Below are 21,341 nucleotides of genomic sequence, written 5' to 3'. Positions count from 1 at the left end.
AGAGGTCAAATTAAGAGGCTCTAGAACATAAATAAAGCAGTACAGTGACAGATGTATCTAAACCACTTGTTTGTTTTTTCGCATATAACACGCATGTTTAAGGTGCACGACTCTTGCATACACGAAGACATGTTGTTGGAATTTTCTGCTATTCATCATTTATAAGAGGTTGAGAAATATTACTTATGAAGTTATGATCATTAAACTAGCTAGAATACAAATTCAACATTTATGTGAGTCTGAACTTGCAGAAATATGTTTCTCGGTATCAGCAACCTATAAAGCTTTCAACTCTGATGAAAATCATATTTCACATTCGTGTGTACACACGTTTTCGAAGGATAATAAACTTAGATAATTATAGTGTAATAAATCGATAATAAGTAATGATACCGTGAGATACTTTTACTTTTTAAATAATACTTGCTTCATAAAGCAAATTCATTTAGAAACTCGAATAAACTAATATATTTTATAAAGTTAAAAATTGAGTGATTGAAAAATAGATGAATGATCATCCATTTGGTTAAAATGTCTCAACCAATCCATTCATTTTAACTTTTTTAATATAAATAAATGAATTATAGAAAAGAAAAACAAATATTACAATTTTCGAGTTTTCCAATATTTTATTTTTATGCATGCAAGCAGTATTATTGTAAGAAAAGTAAATCGGATGCATGCCCTCTTTCTATAATCCATTGGAAAAAATTTAGCACTTATTCATTTGAATGGACTTAGGAAAGAATAATTGAATGATTTGAGAGAATTTGAAGGTAAATTCTTTATTCTTTATTTGAGTGGATTTGAAAGTAAGTGAGAGTGAATTTAGCCGTAAATTTTTTTAATCTATCACGTCAATCAAATTCTATACTAATTTTCACAAACTTTACTTCCAAATCCACTCTCACTTACCCCCAAATTTATTCAAATAAACAAAAAAAATTTACCTTCAAATTCATTCAATCAATCTTTATCAAATCCATTCAAGTGTTAGAATAAAAATAAGTTTCATATTTTTGGATAATTATTTTATTCTATTTTGGGCTTGATTTTAGCAGGCTTGAGCCCAATGAGAACGGTTCATATTGTGGGTGTTGCTCCCTCCACCCCCACACATCTCTTCCTCCACCTCCCCTTTACTATTTTGCCCCTTCCTTCACCTTTCCTTTACTATTTTGCCCTTCAGTAAAATTTTATTTTTAAAATTGTTGTTTTTTAATTTTATTCATTTATAACATTTCACTGATAACCTACGTAGTTCCTTGTATGAGTAAAATATTTTTCTACAAAGCTTGGTGATCGTGAAAAGAATTATCAAACAATCTTCTTCTTGTTCTCGGTGCAGTACGTGGTGCAGTGCGTTTATGGTGTAGTGTCCTTGTCGTGGTTCCTCTCCAGGTACGTAGTCATAATCCTTCCAATAATCCTAAACCCTAAATCCTTCCCATACTTCCAATAATCCTTTTAATATCCAAGCCTATAATCCTTGCATGAGCCGCAAAACGTAGTAAAATAAAAACGAAACGTAAAAGGAACACTGCCTATGGACGGATGACATCCTTCAACGGATGTCAACATCCGTTTAAGGCAAAACGGATGTCGACATCCGTTTAAGGCAAAACGGATGTCGACATCCGTTTCGCCTTCAACGGATGTTGACATCCGTTGAAGGATGTCATCCGTCCAGAGGCAGTGTTCCTTTTACGTTTCGTTTTTATTTTATTTGTTTATTTTATTTACAGTAATTTATATTTAAATTTATAATTTTAAATGTTATATATGGTTAGTTTTTAAACGTAATAATTTTGTTAAAATATGAATTTGTTAAAATATGAATTTGTTATAGGTGGAGAAGAAGCTTAACGGAAGAGAGAAAGGTAAACGAAAATGGAAGAGAGAAAGAGGTGCAGAGGAAAGTAAATCAGAAGTTTTAAATAAATTAAAATATTAAAATAATAAAAATAAAAAATTTTAACTTTTGAGGATATAATTGTCATTTTAGAAGGATATAATTGGCATTTTAGAAAATTGGGGAGGTGGAGGAAGAGACGTGTGGGGGTGGAGGGAGTAACACCCTCATATTGTAACGAGCGTAAACATAGTTCCCTCCATTTCGATTTATTTTTCGTTTCGTTGCTGCTAAAACCGCTACTTGCAGAGGCTCAGCAAAATCACTGCGTTCAGATTCAGTTTCGAAGAATTTGAAAGTTTTCTCCTCAAATATCTATTAGGTAATCTTATTAATTCCGAACTTGTTTTTTTTTTGTTTCTTTTGATGATTTTTATGTTTATGAGATTGTGAATTGTTCTCTGTAGCCAATCAGTTACGGTTTTTTTTCTTCGTCTTTCAAGTTTAACATAGGTTGGAGTTGGTGTTTGATTTGCGAATCTTGTATGCATTTTTTTGTCTCTGGAATGTCATTCAAATTGGTTTGCACGCTAGGTGTTCACCATAATACCTAAACCACAAACTTCTGTGGTTTCCCCAAACACTGTCGTTTAGTTTTTATATATTTAAAAAATCAACAACATTGTATTCATGTTGTGTGAATGATTTGCTACCCTGTGGGTGGGAAATATAAAAATACATTTAGATTATTCGAAGTTTGTTGATGCAGTTATCCAAATTCTTTTTTTACTGATAATCAAATAATAATAACATGGGATTTGGGAATATCATTTGAACCAACCCATGGTTTCTTTGTAAGTTCGGGAGTTAAGGAATGTTGACCATCTACATCTATCTGTTCGTGGTAAATTTGTTGTCTTAATTATCACTGTTCAAGCCTCCTCAAAGCAAGTTTACATGTTACTGCATTCTTTCTGGAAAACAATGTTGTGTTCATGTTCTAGTCGGAATTCTGACATCTCTTATCAATTCTTATTCAGTCCACACTTCAATTGGAAATTAACAAATTTGTGAAGGACGTACCATTTTAAATATGTATATATATATTCAACTTGTAATAATGGGGATATTCCTTCCGTGGCCAATATGATTTCAACTTTTGATAGAAATTGCACCGAGAGGGGATCCGTGTTTCTTTCTTCTTTTTTTCTGTAGTTGCCTTCTTGATTGCTAATGAGATAATAAGTTTAGTTGGCAACTTGTTACCAAGTTTCGTTCTTGCCATTGAAATTATCCAACAAACCTTGCTGTGAATCTGATAATATTTAAAAGGACAAATTATAAATGAAGATAATGAAACATGTGGCACACTTCAAGGTTTACAGGTTTCTCAGTTTAGTAGGTTGGGCGAAATTAGTTTCTTGATTTTACTCTTCAATCTTGATATTAAGAGCTTTACAAGTAGATTACCACTCATCAGCATATCTTCTTTATTCCGAAGATTCTGACTTTTACCATGCTGCAGTTTGAATAAATAGACATGTCCAAGAACGAAGTAAATCCAACTATCAGCAAGTCAACTGGATTGCCTCGAAAGCGCTTCTATCGTGCACGAGCACACAGCAATCCACTGAGTGACTCTCACTTCCCTGTGTCAATATCACCCAGCCATGTTGATTATTCCCTCCATTACCCTCAGCTCTTTCCCTCGGCTGGTCAAGCTGATAGTTCCAAAAGGATTCAATTTGCTGATGTTGGTTGTGGTTTTGGAGGGCTGCTCATAAGCCTTTCAACTCTGTTCCCAGAAACATTGATGATTGGAATGGAACTTAGGGATAAAGTTACTGAGTATGTCAAGGAACGAATTTCATCTTTAAGGGTAGCAAATCCAGGTCAATACCAAAACGTTTCTGTGGTGCGAACTAACTCCATGAAATACATTCCCAATTACTTTGGGAAAGGACAGCTCTCAAAGATGTTTTTCTTGTTTCCTGATCCTCATTTTAAAGAGAAGAATCATCGCCGCAGAGTTATAAGTCCGTTCTTGCTAGATGAGTATGCTTATGTTCTTGAGGTTGGTGGAATTATATATACAATAACCGATGTAGAAGAGCTCGGAGACTGGATGAAGTCTTGTCTGGAGAATCATCCTATGTTCGAAGCCCTGACTAAGAAAGAACTTGAGGCAGATCCAGTTGTTAAGCTCTTGAGCTCTGCAACTGAAGAAGGCCAAAAGGTTGCTAGAAATGGGGGACAAACTTTCCAGGCTGTATTCAGACGTATTGTGCCATCCGATCAAACATCCTAAACTTCTGCTGCCTAACCTAGTGTGCTGCTATTGGAAGTGAAAAAAAAGCTTGCAACATGATTGAAATTGCTGCGTTACAGGTATAAAGTTGGCTTCACAAGGATCACATGGCCTTTACCATCTTTTATACGAATGTGTGTGCTTATTTTCATTTTTATTTAACTGAACTTATGCGATATTAAAACAGGAGTGTTGTAGTTCGTGACTGAACCATTTGATTTTGTCATAGTGACAGTTTTGGTTCGTTCAAATTTGCCACCAACATGGGTCATCCCTTCTGCAAATTGAACGCCTTCTGAAATTCTCGGGTAAATTAAATTCGATTTGGGTGTGTTATCTTACTAAATTGGAACAAAAATACAAATATCAAATTAAATTATTTTATGATTAAATATGTTTAGTTATTCTAAAATTGGGAAATTTTAATTTGGGTAAAACATTTATCCTTTTTTTTCTTCAAAATTGAATATCTGTAGTATTATATAACCTTAATTAATTATGTGTTGAACAAAAAAGTTTCAAAAAATATATCTGTAAAAGCTTTTTATTGTTACTTTGGTAAAATATAATTTTTTTTAACTATATTATTTTAAAAACTCTAATATATGTATCTCTAAGATGAAAACTATTAAAAAGGTTACTTTGCCAAACACATGAAATAATTTTATTAAAATTTCATGTAATATTTTTCTTTGCAATCCGGATAAAAATCTAACACAAACATGTTTAATCTAAAAAAGTTTCAAAATTTTATAAAATAGATATAACTAATCTATTATTATAAAACGAATATTAGGACTCGAAACACTAATATAATATTTTCGAGGAATGAAAATCAATGACAAGTATTTTAAGAGAACTGAATAAATAATTTATTATAGAAATTGATTAAAAAGTGGTAATTTTCTGTAAAGTTGGCCTTGGCCTGCATCTTCTTCCCCAAACTCCATGAAGTCACTGGCCGTAGTTTGGTGTAAAGTCAGCCCTTCTAGGATCGTGAAAACATCTTGTGAAAAGGGCTTTGTATCGTCACCGGATACAAATTCCTGAACTATATTATTAACCTCAATCAAGCTACTCCCCGGTGTTTTCTTTATCCTCTTGCTTCTGATGAGTTTCCTAACATTTGAAACACCTTCCCACTTCCCAAGTTCTGCATATATGTTAGCAAGCAACACATAGTTTCCAGACTCTTCAGGCTCAAGCTCCAAAAGCTGTTCCATGGCAACAACAGCAATCTCAAGATTGCGATGAATCCTGCAAGAGCTCAACAAAGTGTTCCATATCCTGGAGTCTGGTTGCATTGGCATCTTCATTATTGTGTCAAGAGCCTCATGAAGCCGTCCCCAGCGTCCTAGAAGATCAACTAGGCAACCATAGTGCTCAATCTCTGGCTCTAAATGATGATCCACCCTCATAACATCAAAATATCTCAATCCCTCCTTCCACAACCCTGCATGAACACATGCTGACAAAACACCAACAAATGTTACCCCATTAGGAGCCACTCCTGCATTCTGCATATCTTCAAAAACTCGAATTGCCTCATACCCTTTTCCATGATTCGCCAGTCCCCCAATCATGGTACTCCAACATATCACATCCTTCTCAACCATCTGATAAAACAACCCCAAAGCTTCATCAATGCAGCCACACTTAGCATACATTTCAATCAGTGCATTACACACAGCAGTCTTCTTCAAAAACCCACTTTTCTCCGAGTATCTGTGAATCCACTTCCCAACTTCAAGAGCCCCAAGCTGTGCACACGCCGGCAGAACAGATATAACACTTATCTCATCGGGCTCAATACCCACCACTTGCATCCCGCGAAAAATCTCTAACGCATCCACAAAACACCCTGCTTTAGTATACCCATTAATCATAGTCGTCCAAGACACGATTGTTCTACAAGGCATTTCATTAAACGCTTCCCTCGCACTCTTCATCTGCCCCAGCCTCGCTTGCCCCGAGATTAAACTATTCCACGAAACTGCGTCTCTCTCAGTCATTTCTTCAAATACTTGGTATGCACCTTTCAAATCGCCAGACTTCATGTACATATCAATCAGCGCGTTATCTGTTATTGCGTGCGACTTGGGTCCAAACTTGCACACTTGCGCGTGAACTTGCTGCCCGAGGCGACGACACGGAATGCCTGCACACGACTTTATCACAAAAGGGATCGTGAATTTGTCTGGCAGTGCTGATTTCGTTGCATGTCTCAGCATTTCTTTGAACACATAAATTGCTAGAGAATATTTGTGATTATGAGTGCAGGTTCTGATTATTGCGTTGTAAGAGAACACGTTTGGGTCCTCTAGGTTTTGGAATATCAAGGTCGCGTAATCCACGTGACCCAAGTTGTCGCACAGATCCAACATTTTGGTGGCCAAAAAGTTGCTCTGTGACAGTGATAACTTCACGATGTGAGCGTGAAGCTTCTTCAGTTCCGCGATTTTCGAGCAGGTTCTCAGGGTTGCGACAAAACGGTTTTCTAATTCTCTTACTCCCATCGATGAGCGAGGGTCGACTATTGAGTAAGATTCTGAACAAGTGTTCGAAGCGTCGTTTGCTTGGTCAGGGAAAGCAAGCACATGGGGTTGTGGAGAAACTAGGGTTTAGACTTGATCTGGTTTTGAACAATGATCTTATACATATGTACTCAAAATGTGGTACCATGGATTTGGCTTGTTCGGTGTTTGTTCGAATGTCTCAGAGAAATGTAGTGTCTTGGACGGCTCTAATGTGTGGATATCTGCAAAATGGTGATGCCAGAGCCTCTTTGCTTTTGTTTTCTAAAATGGGTCGTTCAGATGTTAGGCCAAATGAGTTCACACTATCCACAAGTCTTAAAGCATCTGGGATTTTGGGAATCGCTCAGAATGGAATGCAGATACATGGCTTTTGTGCAAAATCTAATTTTGATTGGGTACCTGTTGTGGGCAATTCTACGATGGACATGTATTCCAAGTGTGGGATGGTTAGGGAGGCAGCGCAAGTGTTCAACACTCTGACAGAGAGAAATGTTATAAGTTGGAATGTAATGATTGCTGGGCACTGCAACGATGGAAATGGTGGAGAGGCTTTGAGTCTATTTCGTGAAATGCAAGCGAATGGGGAAGTTCCAGATGGATATACATATTCAAGCTCGTTGAAGGCGTGTAATTGTGCTGGTGCGGTGGGAGAAGGAATGCAAATCCATGCTGCGTTAATCAGACATGGATTTCCTTACTTGGCTGAATCAGCTGTTGCAGGTGCTTTGGTTGATCTGTATGTCAAATGCAGGCGCATGGCTGAAGCTAGGAGGGTGTTCCATCGAATTGAAGAGAAGAGTGTGAGGTCTTGGAGCACACTAATTCTTGGTTATGCACATGAAGATAATTTGTCAGAAGCAATGAACTTGTTTAGGGAGTTGAGAGAGAGCAGACATAGAATGGATGGGTTTGTACTCTCGAGTCTCATAGGGGTATTTGCTGATTTTGCTCTTGCAGAGCAAGGGAAGCAAATGCATGCTTATGCCATAAAAGTGCCGTATGGTTTATTGGAAATGTCTGTGGCTAATTCAGTGCTGGATATGTACATGAAATGTGGGCTAATAGATGAGGCGGATGCACTTTTCAGAGAGACGGTAGCAAGAAATGTGGTTTCATGGACCGTTATGATCACTGGTTATGGGAAACACGGTATTGGGAACAAGGCAATTGAACTGTTTAACCAAATGCAAATGAACGGAATAGAACCTGATAGTGTAACTTACTTAGCTGTGCTCACAGCTTGCAGCCATTCTGGACTCATCAAAGAAGGTAAAAAATACTTCTCTAGTTTATGTAGAAATCAGCAAATCAAACCTCAAGTAGAGCATTATGCTTGCATGGTTGATCTCCTTGGACGAGGTGGACTCTTAAAGGATGCAAAGGATCTCATTGAGAAAATGGCCCTAAAGCCAAATGTGGGCATATGGCAAACACTACTTAGTGCTTGTAGAATGCATGCAGATGTGGAAATGGGGAAACAAGTGGGAGAAATACTTATGAGATTGGATGGTAATAATCCAGCCAACTATGTCATTTTTTCAAACATGTATGCAGCTGGAGGGTATTGGAAAGAGAGTGAGAAACTAAGAGAAACCGCGAAGAGAAAGGGATTGAAGAAAGAAGCAGGACGCAGTTGGGTAGAGATAGACAAGGAAATTCATATTTTTTATAATGGAGATGGCATGCATCCTCTCATAGGGGAAATTCATGAAGTGTTGAAAGAAGTGGAGAAGAGGGTGAAGGATGAAATGGGGTATGTTCATGGTGTAAATTTTTCCTTGCATGATGTTGAAGAGGAGTCAAAGGTAGAAAGTTTGAGGGTGCATAGCGAGAAATTGGCTATTGGGTTGGTTTTGGTTAGACGGGGACTGAAAGTAGAAAGGGTGATTAGGATTTTCAAGAACTTGAGGGTTTGTGGGGATTGTCATGCATTCATCAAGGGTTTGTCAAAGGTTTTGAAGATTGTTTTTGTGGTGAGAGATGCAAATAGGTTTCACAGATTTGAGAACGGCTTCTGTTCATGTGGAGATTACTGGTGAAATGATACAATAATTATAACCAAATTGCCCTATTGGCATGTATTATAGCAAACTGAAGTTCTTGCACTTCTATTCCCTAAAATGGAAACATAAAACAGATGATTGAAACATAAAACAGAATAAAAATACAATCAGATGATTTCTTGAACTTTTAAAAATAATAAAATAATAGGAGACGCAAAAATTACGGCCATCTTCACTGATAGAAAATATGTCGATGAAATAAGTAGGGATGAAAATTTAATTTCTTCTGAAAATTAATTTGGATTTGTTACATCATTGAAAAATATTGATAGTGTAATTTGGATCAATCTAGTCTGAATTCTATGTTGAATAAGTCAATAATGCCACCATCCTTCAATTGTCACTGTTATGTCCAATTACAAGTGACTATTAGAAAGAAGGGGAGTTACTTACTACCCTTATTATATTGAGTAGTTACATAAGGTTAATGAGTTATATATAAACGACTAAGTAGAGGAAAGGGAGGTTCGTTCATATTGTGTCGTTTGTAAATTCAACATGAAATGTGTGAAAGGGGAGATTATAAAGGAATTTTGTAAGGGAGTCATCTCTTATTTTATGTTCTTTTACCATAAGAAATTTTTTTATTTTGTAATTTAGATTCGTACTTTACCATCAAATTTCATTTTCTTTATTCTGTAATTTAGATTCCTAAAAGTATGGTTGGCCTTTCTTTTGTTTATTTTCTAGTTTTGAATATGATAGAGGGATGAAAACGGATAGAAATCATATTACAAACACTTGTTTAAATAAATAATAATAATAATACTAAAACAAAATCTTCTTTTTATAGTTATGAATAAAAATTATCTACATTTAGAAAAATCATACAAATTATAAAATTCAAGGTTAAAATCTTTAAAACCAAATCATCACTCGAAATCTGAATGTGACAGATTTGTCGTCCAATCAAAACAAACACTCGTTATTTCGATACTGAATTCATTCCCTTCCCGGAAGGCTTTGGCCTGCTCATTTTCGCATACTTCAACGCACAACAAATTTGCGTTACCCACCTGATTAGGTTTATACTTAAGCTGAGGTGGGTTTATACTTATGCTGGTAGAGTTTTCATACTGCACATAAAGTGGGTTTGAAAATTAAAAAAAAAAAAACAATTAAGATTTAATCCTAATTTTAAAATATGACGGTGAAAACAAAGAAGGATAAAATTAAAGTACATTTTAACCACGATTGAACCATTGCTATAACTAATAAATAAATAAGATACATTCAAAGTTATAGCCTGTGCAACCGACAATCTCTACCATGGAAGTCATTCCCAAACATGCTTCTCAAGTTGGATTCCTAATATGCTTTTCTCAGGTTGGATTCCTAAAGAAGGGATGATCGAGCGCTTGAAGAGCGGTTAACCGTTTGGTTGGGTCATATGACAATAACCCATGTAACAAGTCAGTTAAAGAGGACCTTGAAGAGTCCACACTTCGAGATACAATATCCTACATTAAGAATAATTATAGGTCATTACAACCAACTAATTAATTGAAGATTCAACCCGGAATCTGATAAGGCAGGCAGTAGAAAACATAACAAACCTTCAGATGACCAAGCTTCTTTACTGCATTGATGCTCTCTCTGGAAATAGCTCCTTCAGGCCATCTTAGTCTTGATCCACGCTTGAAATACTTTTCTGCGCCCTTACTAAGTATTGAAGTCGTTATGTGTAAATGGTTCCGCCTTTTGTTTTCACAGACATTCACGGAAAGGGAAATTTAAGAAAAAAAATCTATAAATTCGCAACTTACTTGGACCTTCGAATCATGGGCTCTGGAATAGGTCCCAAAACTCTTTCCATCATTGCCAGGTGCTCCAAGTTTTCATGAGTCTGAAACAACGCCTCACCCTGACAAAAGTTCCACACATTTAGACCCTGAGACTAGTTGTTCCAGATACAAGTCACACCTAATATATATTGATAGATGGAAAACAAACCGTGCATAGTTCAATAAGAATACATCCAACACTCCACAGATCACATGGATATGACCAGCCTAGACCTGCAATTATAATTAAAGATGCCAGTGAGAATACATTAACAAGAACACATTATATGCTACAGATTCCGGTAGTCTAATTTTATTTGGTCAGACAATACTCAATTATGTGAATAACCCATATAGCAGTCTCTGATGACCTCATTACATCAGATCACGACTAGATTTGGCACTCCATATTTTTTTATCATACCTCACACCATCTACCTAAGAAAAGATCCAAACAAGCAGTCCACTTAAGGACAAGGTAGAAAATTATCGCATGTGAAACAAGGGGCACCAAAAGGTAGTGCAAGACAATAGATCATAAAGCATGCAAAATAATGAGAGAAACACTGTAAAAAATGTATTTTACTACAGTGCAGAGGATTTACCAGCCAATACGGACAACAAAAAGTTCAGGATAATATAAAGTTACAAACAAGCATGTTTCCCCTGGAAGTTTGAAAACGGAAGTTCTGTACAAATTGACAACATTTCAACATGCACTTTAGCCATCATCCATAATTTTGGTTCAAACACCACATATTTTCTATGTTACACACCTTGACAGGGCAATAGAAAAACAAGTAAACATTCTGAGCGGCCAAAACCATACTTAGTTACCTAGAATAATCTCAGGGGCTCTGTAATGCCTTGTAGAAACAATGGAGCTATGATTCTGATTATCATATGCAGTACTACCAAAATCAATCAGCTTAATAGCACTAGACTTGGGCAAGCACCTGAACTGCGTTTCATCTGAGGAAACTCTCTGTACCAATCCAATTATTTTCCTTAAATATATTATAACTGAGTCTACAAACATTATTAAGTTTCCATCCAAAAATGTCAAATACCTTATAGCTAGGTAGCTTTACATATTCAGAAGAAACCAGAAGAATATTTTCTGGCTTCAGATCAGTGTGGATTAGGCGTAGTTCATGCATATCTGAATATGATAAAGAATAAGAAAAAGTTAAAGTAAGCAGACACAACTAAGATACACTGTATCCCTGGTAAAAGAAAGCAGGCCAAGGGAAGCCATGGTTTGATCAGTAAGCAAGAGACTTAGGAATGAAACAAGAGAAATAAACTGAAGGCCAAGAATAATCCACAGACATGCTACAGATTCCAAAAGCTGTCGTCCAAATTCCCGAACAAGATCCACAGGGAATGGGCAGTATTTATTTCTCTTTAGAAAATCAAATAAGCTTGGTCCAAGCTTCTCAAAGACCTGATAACACCATTAAAATGCATTGAAAGGAATGTTTCTGCTCAGTTATCAAATCCATGAATAAAGCCCACACGGACATAAATGAAAACACTATAGGTGAAGAACTTAACATTCATTCATTTGCAAGATGAATGAGGATCAATCACTTATCCTTCCCAAAGAACAAGAAGACCAGAGAACAAAGAGGCATGCACATAGCACTAGAGAAAAAAAAAACTAAATCCAGATTAATTTAAAATTTCAAGCATTCCATCCATTCTCAAAAAATTAACCCCTCCTCATCCCCACCTCTTAAAAGTAACAAAGCATCTCCTACTCCATCAATTTTCTCAAAATAAACTTTTTGAATGTAGTAAATCAAGGAAATGAATTTTTTAAAAGAAATACAATAAGCATACTTACAATGCATATGTGATTTCTGTAATCAAACCAATTTCGGATCTGCACACATCTGCAAATAGTATACAGAATGAAATAAATACTAATCGTCCCCTGTTAGGATAAGCAATGAGCAATAAACAAATTCTAGTATCCAGTTTACTCCATAGGATTCATACCGTGAGTTTCCTCTATCGTTCTTTGCTAGATGTTGAAGCACGTCAACCTCGAGCATGGCTGCATCGCGATATTTCCGTATGCTTCTAACCACCTTGACAGCCACATATTCTCTACTTTGGCGGTCCCAACATTCCAATACCCGACCAAATGTGCCTACAGCACTAGCAACATGCTGAATGACACAAGCACAGTGACAAAAAAATTAAAATCTTTTGTATTGAGAGGACACTTGACCGCTAACCTTCACCCATCTTGCCGAGGATTTTATCTGTTTAAAAATGAAAAAAAAAATATATTAGCACAAAAAGAAAACCCAGCAGTATTGCATTAGTGATGACAAAATCCAACAGATTAATATTTGCTTTTTTTTACAAGATAAATAAAATTAAAATTTTAACCTGAATTAATCTGATTTTTCAAATTCATCTAAATAGGACAATTAAATTACTAGAAATCCTTAGCACTAAAAGAATTACATCTAGGAGTGAGATTTTCGCCAAGATTGAAGACATAATGTCCTTCGCGATCGTCGTCCCTTCTTGGAGGTGAAGCGTGCTTTCTTTCAATTCCTTCGTCACCAGGTACCGGCAGAGCCAGTTGAGGCTACATTGAACAATGTAAGAGCTGAGCATATACACTTGAATACGAAACCCTAATCCAACCCGAATTGGGAAATTGAAAGAACCCTACCTCGGGCACTGTGGGAGGGGCTACGTCCCATGCGAGACGAGGGCGTTTCCGCGTGCGTTCCCTTTCCATGTGATTATTTTCGAAGGAACGAATTAATAATCGAACATATCTGCGAACAAAAAAGATTAAATCTCTATGATTTAAACTCTAAAATCGCTGCTGTGGAAAGGGGAAGAAAATGCAGTTGCACAGAGGAAATCCCCGTTCAGCTAGATTGCAAAAATAATAGGCCTTAGGGTTCAGTTTTTTTTTTTTGTCTTTATAAATTGAGCTGCGACAGAGTTAAACGACAGCGTTTACCTTCGTTTTCAAATTAATAATATAATTGCCGTAATAATATAAATAATTAAAATTCTAGAGTAGATAAATTTTAAAATAATATCGTATTATTATAATAATTCATATACTTTTTCTAAAATTTTAAAATTATTTTGTTGGCACTATTGAAAATAAAATAAAATTTGATTTTAATGTAAAGTTATTAACATGTTCATGACAAAAACTTCGAAATAAAGTTGCTTTGTAAAAACTAAAAAATAAAGACACGTTGTAGATAATTTATATGAAAATCATTAGGTGGAATATGAAAAGTGATCCAGTTCAAAATGTTACTTTATCAAAACAAGGACTTATAGTTTTAATATTTTACTATCAGGTTTTAATATAAACAATTTACTATAATATTTTTAATATACTGTATATAATTTTATTAAAGTTTACCTTCTTCAATTTGAGCTGTTTTTGACACCACCTCGTTTGTTCTAATGGTGTCACCACCTGGTGCTACCCTTTACGCGGAGTGATGAAAATCTACCTCAGTTAATTGTTAAATTTTATTATCTTTTACATATTATAAGTTAGATGGCTGATAATGAATTTTATTATTTATAGTTTAATTTAACTCTGGTGGTAACGTGTTAACAAAAATTAAATTAAATAATTAAAATTAATAAATGAATATAATTAAAAGTAAAAACAGGAAGAAACTTCATCCCTGTTTTACTTTTCCCTCTTCTAAGTATTTATTAATTGCAAAACTGTGTGTTCATTTGTTATTATATAGCCAGGTTAAAGTCCTTTTTTTTCTCTAAATTTTATAAAAAATAATTAAATTGTTTATTTTTATTTAGTTCAATCTAACTTTTAATTTTTTTAAAATAATTTAACTTTTTCGTTAAATTTATGGTAAAATTTATATATCAAATTATGAATTAGAAGAAACATTTTAAAATGTCTATTTTAAGTTTTTGTTATAATTATCACTAATCACAAGTTAAGCATGTGTTACTATGAAAATTGTTGGTATAAGTTTTAAGGATTTTTCTGTTGGACAGTAATTAAGTACGGTTGGACACAAAGATTATACACTAACTTGGTGATGTTAGACGATGACAACATTTCGTTGGGTGACAGTTTTGTGAAAAGTTTTTCTTAATTGATTTGATTTTAGATTTGCTATATAACTCTTTTGTAACCTTGCACTCTTTGTAATGGTGGTTTGATTGTAATGTGCTTTTTAATGTATGAATGTATATGAAACATTGTATGATATTAGTAATCAAATTAGTTATTTTCAAGGAAAAATGTTAATTTTAGGTGAGTCAAGATGTCTTGAAGGAGATTTGTTATGTGAGACTATCTCATAACTCTACTAGTATCTTACTCATATAAATGAAGATAATTAGGTGGTCAGAGTTGAATGAAGCTTCACAAGGAAGACAATTTGATATGAAAGAGAACCATATCAAGGGAACTAGTGAAGTTAACAACCTTGTCATGATTTGAGAAAGAGAATGTTTAATAAGGGGGAATTGATAATAAGCATAATAGGTGTAAAGTCTAATGAGTTTATTCAATATGTCTTCTGAAAGCAATGCTTAAATGTATGTTGTTGTTTAAGCCATTTGAGAGATTCGAATGAGATATTTGGATAGAGTCGTGTGGATTGATGTTGGATTTATGTTGGCCTTTAACTAGAATATTCACTAAGTCAATAATTGAATAGTAAAATATGGAGAAATGATACAAGTTAATCTAATAACTTATTTTCTCTCAAATATAAGTTAATAATAATGTATGTTACCATATTATATTATATTATATATATATATATATATTGTTTTTTTTATTTTAAATGTATTAACTTATCCTTCCTTTTATTTCTTTGTGTTTGTTTGATTTTATCCTTATATATGCGCGATGATCGTATATGAATACGTGACCAATAATAGGAGCAAATAGTGGCAGTAGCACATGAGTTAGAGAAAGGTTACTTAAGACCTAGAGTAGAAGGAACCTTAAATGAGGATATCATAAGTTAAGGAGAAATATATCTATTTTGTTTGAAAAGACTGCAATTATACTTAAATCCTGTTATAAATAATTTATGAATTTTTGTTTATCACTAAGTAATACTCTAAGAGCTTAAAATTTCCATAAATTTTGGATGTTATATCAATTATAGACTAAATTATTTTAGTTTTTGGGTTAACTTAATTAATTTAGAAATTAAATTTGATTAACTTCAATTACAAGTTAATTTTTTTATGTTTAAATATATATCATATTTAGTCAAGTTTAGTTAAGTTTTATTAATTAGAATAATCATTTGTCATATATTAGCTTTTGTTATTTGATTGTATTTATTTTAAAAATTTGGTATTATTTGTATATGTAAGAACCCATTTTTCTCTTTTCTCTTTCTTCTTCTTCTTTTACCCCTTTCTCTCTATCCTTCTTTTTCTCCTCTCTTTTATTCTTCTTCCACTTCCCTTCTTCTTCTTCCTCATCACACTCTTTTTTTTTCTTTCCTTTTCTTTTTCAGAAACCATAGAGTAATGGAAATTTTTGAGCATGAGAGAAAAAGAGAAAGAGGAGGAGACTTATTCCTCCCCGCGGCTGGGTTTTGATTTAGGGGTTAGGGTTTCGAAAAGAGGTTTTCGTCTAGCGTCTTGCGATCTTAGGAATTTTAGTGAAAGAGAAGAAATTTTCGGTAAGGGAAACTAGAACTTGTCTTGGTTGTATTTGTATTATAAAGATTTAATAGCCAATTTTGACCCCAGTTTCGTTGACAAATCTCAATTTAGTCCGTCGTTTTAAAAGTGTTTGAAATAGGTCCTCACTTTCAAAATTTTGATTCAAATTAGTCCCTTCCGTTAAATATAACCAAACTGCGTTAATGAAGTGATGATCTGGCACAATGCAATGGTGACATGTCGTTTTTGATTTAGGACATTTTGATTTGTGGGATATTAGGTTATGAATTGTAGGGCTTTTTTAATCCTAATAAATGTTACCCTTTTTTCTAATACCGCTGATTACCTTTCATGAATTGCTTATGTAATCAATTTCATAAATGTTTCATAAATGCTTTTTCAGTGATTTTAATTAAGGAAATCTGGACTTTTTTTTATTAAGAATCCATTTATGTTTATGCAATTTTAATTATTCAGAAAACCTTAAATTAAGAACCCGAATTAAAATCAGAAAGGGAAAATTCCCAATTTGAAACCTTAAGCTTATGAACCCTAAAATTGGGAATAATTCTTGGCCTTCTGGTGCGTCGCACCTCTGTTTTGCGAAACTCACTTCATCTCCTTTGGTGTTCTCACCACGCTTATGGCCTTTGCATTCTGATTTCTGGTTCGATGGTTTTCTTCTTCTCCATTCGTGTTCTTTGTCACGGAGGAGAACTAGGTCGCGGTGGTTTTGGTTTTCAAGCTGGCCTGTTTTGTCTGCGATGGGGTTCTCGTGCAACAATGGTTGTCAGAGTTGCGATAGTTTCCTCTGGTGAAGACACGACTCCTTCTTCGATTGGCAACGTCTTTCGTTGCCAACGCAAAAACAACTTCGCTCGTGAATGACAACGACTCAGATGCGTCTGCGAGATCTCGTGCTTCGCACCTGTTGGGTAGCTCGAGACTACAAGAGTCACGTTGTGTCACGACGGTGCTACGTCACGGTGGTCCTCGCTCTCGCGATGGCAGGGGCACAATCAGTGGTGGCGTGTTCGCTGGTTTTGTCTCGGGTCATTAAACACTTCTTCAAGCAACTTCGAAAGAGGGAACACATCTTCGCCAACCACGAACCACCACACTACTGCCAATAGAAAACACTCAAATGGAAACCCAAAATAACAACAACAGAAACAAAAAGAAGATAAATAAGAAGAGCAATTGTACTGTGTTCGCAGTGGAGGTGAACAACTTTATGCAATGTAGGTGAAGAACTATGCCCTAATCTCGCAGAAATGAAAATGCCCTAAAATCAATTTTTTCCCAATTTCAAATACCCAATCTTTAATATCCAGCTCAACTCTAACTTTGTAACACGTCACCACGCTTACAATTTAAAAATGACACGTTACCACTGCATTGTGTTAGATCATCAATCTATTAACGCCGTTTGGTTATATTTAACGGAACGGACTAATTTGAATCAAAATTTTGAAAGTAAGGACCTATTTCAAACACTTTTAAAACGATGGACTAAATTGAGATTTATCAACGAAATTGGGGAAAAAATTGGCTATTAAACCTATTATAAATTTGGTGTCTCTATGAGTTATAGATGATTTTGAGAAAATTGGTATGATTGGGTGTAAACATTTATGTTTGATTGATGATTTTGATGGTGTGATGATGAATATAAGTGGTATAGTGTGATTATGATGATTAATATTGTTATAATGGAGTATGATAAGGATGTTGTAATGTTTGAAATTGAATTCAAGTGTGAAATATTGGTCCAGTTACTTGGTTCAAGCTTTAAAAAAATGGGTTTGATGAGTGAATTTGAGACATGGGTATGGGAGTGAGAAGGTAATTGTTTTGGCACTGTCATTGGGGTAGATTGAGACTTGTTGGATGTATAATGTGGGTTGGAATTTGATCTGTAATGAAAGTGAAGTTTACAGTTGAAGTTTTGGTAGTATTTTGAAGGATATGTGAGATTTTAAGTAGTGATATTGTGAGGTGAGGATTGTAAGTTGGCTTAAAGTATTGGGGGTTTGTTATTAAATGTATTGTGACTTATCTAAGCATTTAAATGAGTGAAAACTGATGTAGGATGGTTGGTATTATCTTAGAGTGAGTTATTGGGTGTTTTTGGTCCAAATTGAGGTTTTGCATGGTGAGATTTTGTAGCAGACTGTGAGAAATCGGAGGTGTTGGGTTGTACTAGCAAGTGTATTTGGACCTGGTTATATAGTTGGAAAACTGATATGGGGTTAGCAAGTGTAGATTTGAGTTTGGGTAGCTTATAGGAGTGAAATTGGGTTTTCATAGGTCAATTTGGGTTTGGAGTGGTCAATTCAGGTTGGAGGTCTGTTTTTAGATGTTTCTCAGCGCCTAAAAGTGTTTAAAAATCATTTAAAGTTGTATATATGTACATACATATATGTACATACATATATGTATGAACATATATGTACATATATATATATATATATATATATATATATATATATATATATATATATATATATATATATATATATGATAATAGAATATAAACCTACCAAGAGATATCATTAATTAGGAAAACATTATTTCCAAATGCTCTAACGATAGGTGGGAAGAAACATTTAGATAGTTTTACATAATATATCTCTCGGTAGGTTTGTATTCTATGTATATATATATATATGCATGGTGTTGTGGACTATATATATGCTATGCAATGGCAAAATTGACCGAGGGAGTTGCGTGCAGAAGACTTAGAAAAATAATACTTTTGGTTTAACTTTTAATAATAAAGAGTATGTCTTCAGTTAAATTTTATAAGAAAATTATTAAAATAATAGTAGTGAGAGTTGTGATGTGGATGTAAAGAAAAAAATAATTATCAACGTATCAACTCCCATAAAATTTAGAGATGGTTGAAAAAAAAATCACGGATGATTTATACAAACAAACTGTAAAGTGATGTTGAATTGATTTCTTTCAGAGGTTTGAGTGCTAATGACAAAGCTTAAGTTGGTTGTTTATACAAAGTGTAAAAAGTAGTCAAACAATGAATTATTAAATCAATAATCCTTAGGTGTTGAGATTAGTAAGAATGATTTATTCGATTAGAAGAGGTAAAAAATTAAGGATGAAGATGTATTAGCTGAGATAAGTTACATGGAAAAAGAAATAATGATGAAATATTATTTCCCAATCACATGGTATCAAACAAGTGTTGAAACCTGCTTTGCAATGGTGAAAGTGGCTGCGTTTTGGGGAAGAGGTTGGGGAATCAAATCACTCATGCAACGATAGCTCAACGAAATATACTCTTTGGAAAGTGGTGGTTGAGTGATTCGAGTAAGTGAACTTTCCTACAATCATTTATAGCTACTAATTTCAGTATATATATATATACTCTAGCTCCTTCGTTGCATTGCATCAATACCTTTTTCTCTTCCTCCATCCTCTCAGATCTCACAATGAAAGTTGTTTCAAACGGCATTGCGATTGTGTTTGCTTTCTGCATTCTGCTTGCCACTAGTTCCTTGGTAGAGGGAGGTGTACCAAAGGATGACCACTCTTTGAATCATCCACAACCGCAACATTTGCAGGGGCCTGCCAATACCAACAAAGGGATTAAGGATGGTGCGACCTTTAGAGGTTATCCCGGCAGCGGCTTTCTCGGCGGCGGTGGTGGCGGTGGCGGTGGCGGTGGCGGAGGCGGTGACGGTGGCGGTGGCGGAGGCGGAGGCGGAGGCGGTGACGGTGACGGTGGCGGAGGCGGTGGCGGAGGCGGTGGCGGAGGCGGTGGCGGTGACGGATTCGACAGCGGATACGATGGCGGTGGCGGAGGCGGAGGCGGAGGCGGAGGCGGAGGCGGTGACGGTGGCGGTGGCGGAGGCGGTGGCGGAGGCGGTGACGGTAGCGGTGGCGGAGGCGGTGGCGGAGGCGGTGGCGGTGACGGATTCGACAGCAGATACGGTGGCGGATCCGGCGGCGGATTCGGGGTCGACGCCAGTAGCGGTCCCGGATATGGCAGCAGTTCCAGATTTGGCAGGGGTTTCGGATTTGGCAAAGGTGAAGACCTTGGTAGTGGCTTTAATGGGGAAAAAAATTAACTATTACATTCGGTGAAACTGATATAATTATATATAAGTATGAGAGATTATAAAAACAGGAGAGAGAAAATAAATAAATAAAAGTGCTGACATGGTGTTAAAAAAGAAGGTCTAAAATGTATAAGAATGGTGCATGAACAGGCAAGTCAGCATTATCATCATCTATTTGCGAAGATAAAATATTAAATTACATATTTTAGTCACGTGCACCGTAAAGTAGACGATGCTGTGAAACTATTTGGATTGAAAAATGATTTATGAATAATAAAAAGATGCATCAACATTTAATATATATTAAAAAATAAAAGTAATAGATTTATAAATAATATCATGTGATAAAAGAAAAAAGATAAAAACATATATAATATTAAAATAAAATGAAGGTGGATATGTATCATTATTCTTTTAATTATATGGAAATGCTTGTTATGATATTCCATGCAGCACAACACAATCTAAAAGGAAAAACTGGTTTAAAATTCTGCTTCCAAATATATATGTGTTTGACAGTCTTCTTTAATAATATAATAATAATATGTATTATAATTTTTAATCAATATATAAAAATAAGAACATTTTGGTCATTCAAATGTGTTTAACTTTAATTTTCAAAAACTATTTTAAAACTGTTTTTAAGATATAACTAAATATGATTGCTAAAAGATAGCTGGGAGAGAATAGCCACATAAAATATAGTTTTAAGAAGAATCAAAGAAAAAAATGAAAACAAAATATTCTTCATATACAATATCGAAGAATTAAGTTTCTTTGAGATGTTTTAGAAACTTAATTATTCACAACTATGTTAGGTAAAATAAAAAAGGAAATTCATACTTTAAAGAGACACTTATTTTTAAAAAAGAATTTTCCAATACGATAAATTTTGAATGAGAAATGAATGAAATTGTTTTAGAGAAGAAAAATATCTTTTTAATAACTTTTTTAACAGACTTGTTTACAACAACATATATGAACCAATAAAAAAAATTATTAAAAAAAGTTTTAAAAATACGATGGTCTTCCGATAAAAGAGAGA

At 34.8% G+C, this 21,341-nt stretch overlaps 5 protein-coding genes across 7 annotated transcripts; 3 read left to right on the top strand and 2 right to left on the bottom strand.

Annotated features, from left to right (window-relative positions):
• The first annotated feature begins 2,065 nt into the window (after nucleotides 1-2,065).
• On the top strand, nucleotides 2,066-4,418 carry LOC124826132 (tRNA (guanine-N-7) methyltransferase). Of its 2 annotated transcripts, none has more exons than XM_047298892.2 (2): nucleotides 2,066-2,234; nucleotides 3,391-4,418. In XM_047298892.2, the coding sequence occupies exon 2, from the start codon at nucleotides 3,393-3,395 to the stop codon at nucleotides 4,158-4,160; it is 768 nt and encodes a 255-aa protein (XP_047154848.1). In that variant the 5' UTR covers nucleotides 2,066-2,234; nucleotides 3,391-3,392; the 3' UTR covers nucleotides 4,161-4,418. The 2 variants fall into 2 exon arrangements, with proteins under 2 accessions (XP_047154848.1, XP_047154847.1); XM_047298891.2 differs by having other exon boundaries at nucleotides 3,378-4,418.
• A 590-nt stretch (nucleotides 4,419-5,008) lies between these two features.
• Nucleotides 5,009-6,676, bottom strand: MEF21 (mitochondrial editing factor 21). The gene has a single exon (XM_047298894.2). The coding sequence runs from the start codon at nucleotides 6,674-6,676 to the stop codon at nucleotides 5,036-5,038; it is 1,641 nt and encodes a 546-aa protein (XP_047154850.2). The 3' UTR covers nucleotides 5,009-5,035.
• Nucleotides 6,677-6,678: 2 nt separating this feature from the next.
• On the top strand, nucleotides 6,679-8,934 carry LOC124826133 (Tetratricopeptide repeat (TPR)-like superfamily protein). Its single transcript, XM_047298893.2, has one exon. It carries the CDS (start codon nucleotides 6,679-6,681, stop codon nucleotides 8,734-8,736), a length of 2,058 nt encoding a protein of 685 aa, XP_047154849.2. The 3' UTR covers nucleotides 8,737-8,934.
• Nucleotides 8,935-9,938: 1,004 nt separating this feature from the next.
• On the bottom strand, nucleotides 9,939-13,470 carry AME3 (Protein kinase superfamily protein). 2 transcript variants are annotated; one of them, XM_088107058.1, is made up of 12 exons: nucleotides 13,240-13,470; nucleotides 13,026-13,152; nucleotides 12,791-12,817; nucleotides 12,549-12,702; nucleotides 12,394-12,442; nucleotides 11,877-11,991; nucleotides 11,615-11,706; nucleotides 11,382-11,529; nucleotides 10,714-10,778; nucleotides 10,527-10,624; nucleotides 10,317-10,422; nucleotides 9,939-10,220 (listed from the first exon to the last, which is right to left on the bottom strand). In XM_088107058.1, exons 1-12 carry the CDS (start codon nucleotides 13,306-13,308, stop codon nucleotides 10,083-10,085), a joined length of 1,188 nt encoding a protein of 395 aa, XP_087963184.1. In that variant the 5' UTR covers nucleotides 13,309-13,470; the 3' UTR covers nucleotides 9,939-10,082. The 2 variants fall into 2 exon arrangements, with proteins under 2 accessions (XP_087963184.1, XP_087963185.1); XM_088107059.1 differs by lacking the exons at nucleotides 11,877-11,991; nucleotides 12,791-12,817; nucleotides 13,026-13,152; nucleotides 13,240-13,470 and having other exon boundaries at nucleotides 12,549-12,790.
• Nucleotides 13,471-19,604: 6,134 nt separating this feature from the next.
• Nucleotides 19,605-20,595, top strand: LOC148204098 (uncharacterized). The gene has a single exon (XM_088107057.1). The coding sequence runs from the start codon at nucleotides 19,667-19,669 to the stop codon at nucleotides 20,303-20,305; it is 639 nt and encodes a 212-aa protein (XP_087963183.1). The 5' UTR covers nucleotides 19,605-19,666; the 3' UTR covers nucleotides 20,306-20,595.
• Nucleotides 20,596-21,341: the final 746 nt, after the last annotated feature.

The sequence above is a fragment of the Vigna umbellata genome, chromosome 2 (genome assembly GCF_029865625.1).
Source record: "Vigna umbellata cultivar VRB3 chromosome 2, Vumbellata_1.0, whole genome shotgun sequence".
In the NCBI taxonomy this organism is placed as follows: Eukaryota; Viridiplantae; Streptophyta; class Magnoliopsida; order Fabales; family Fabaceae; genus Vigna; species Vigna umbellata.
This window is presented reverse-complemented; position numbering and strand designations above follow the sequence as displayed.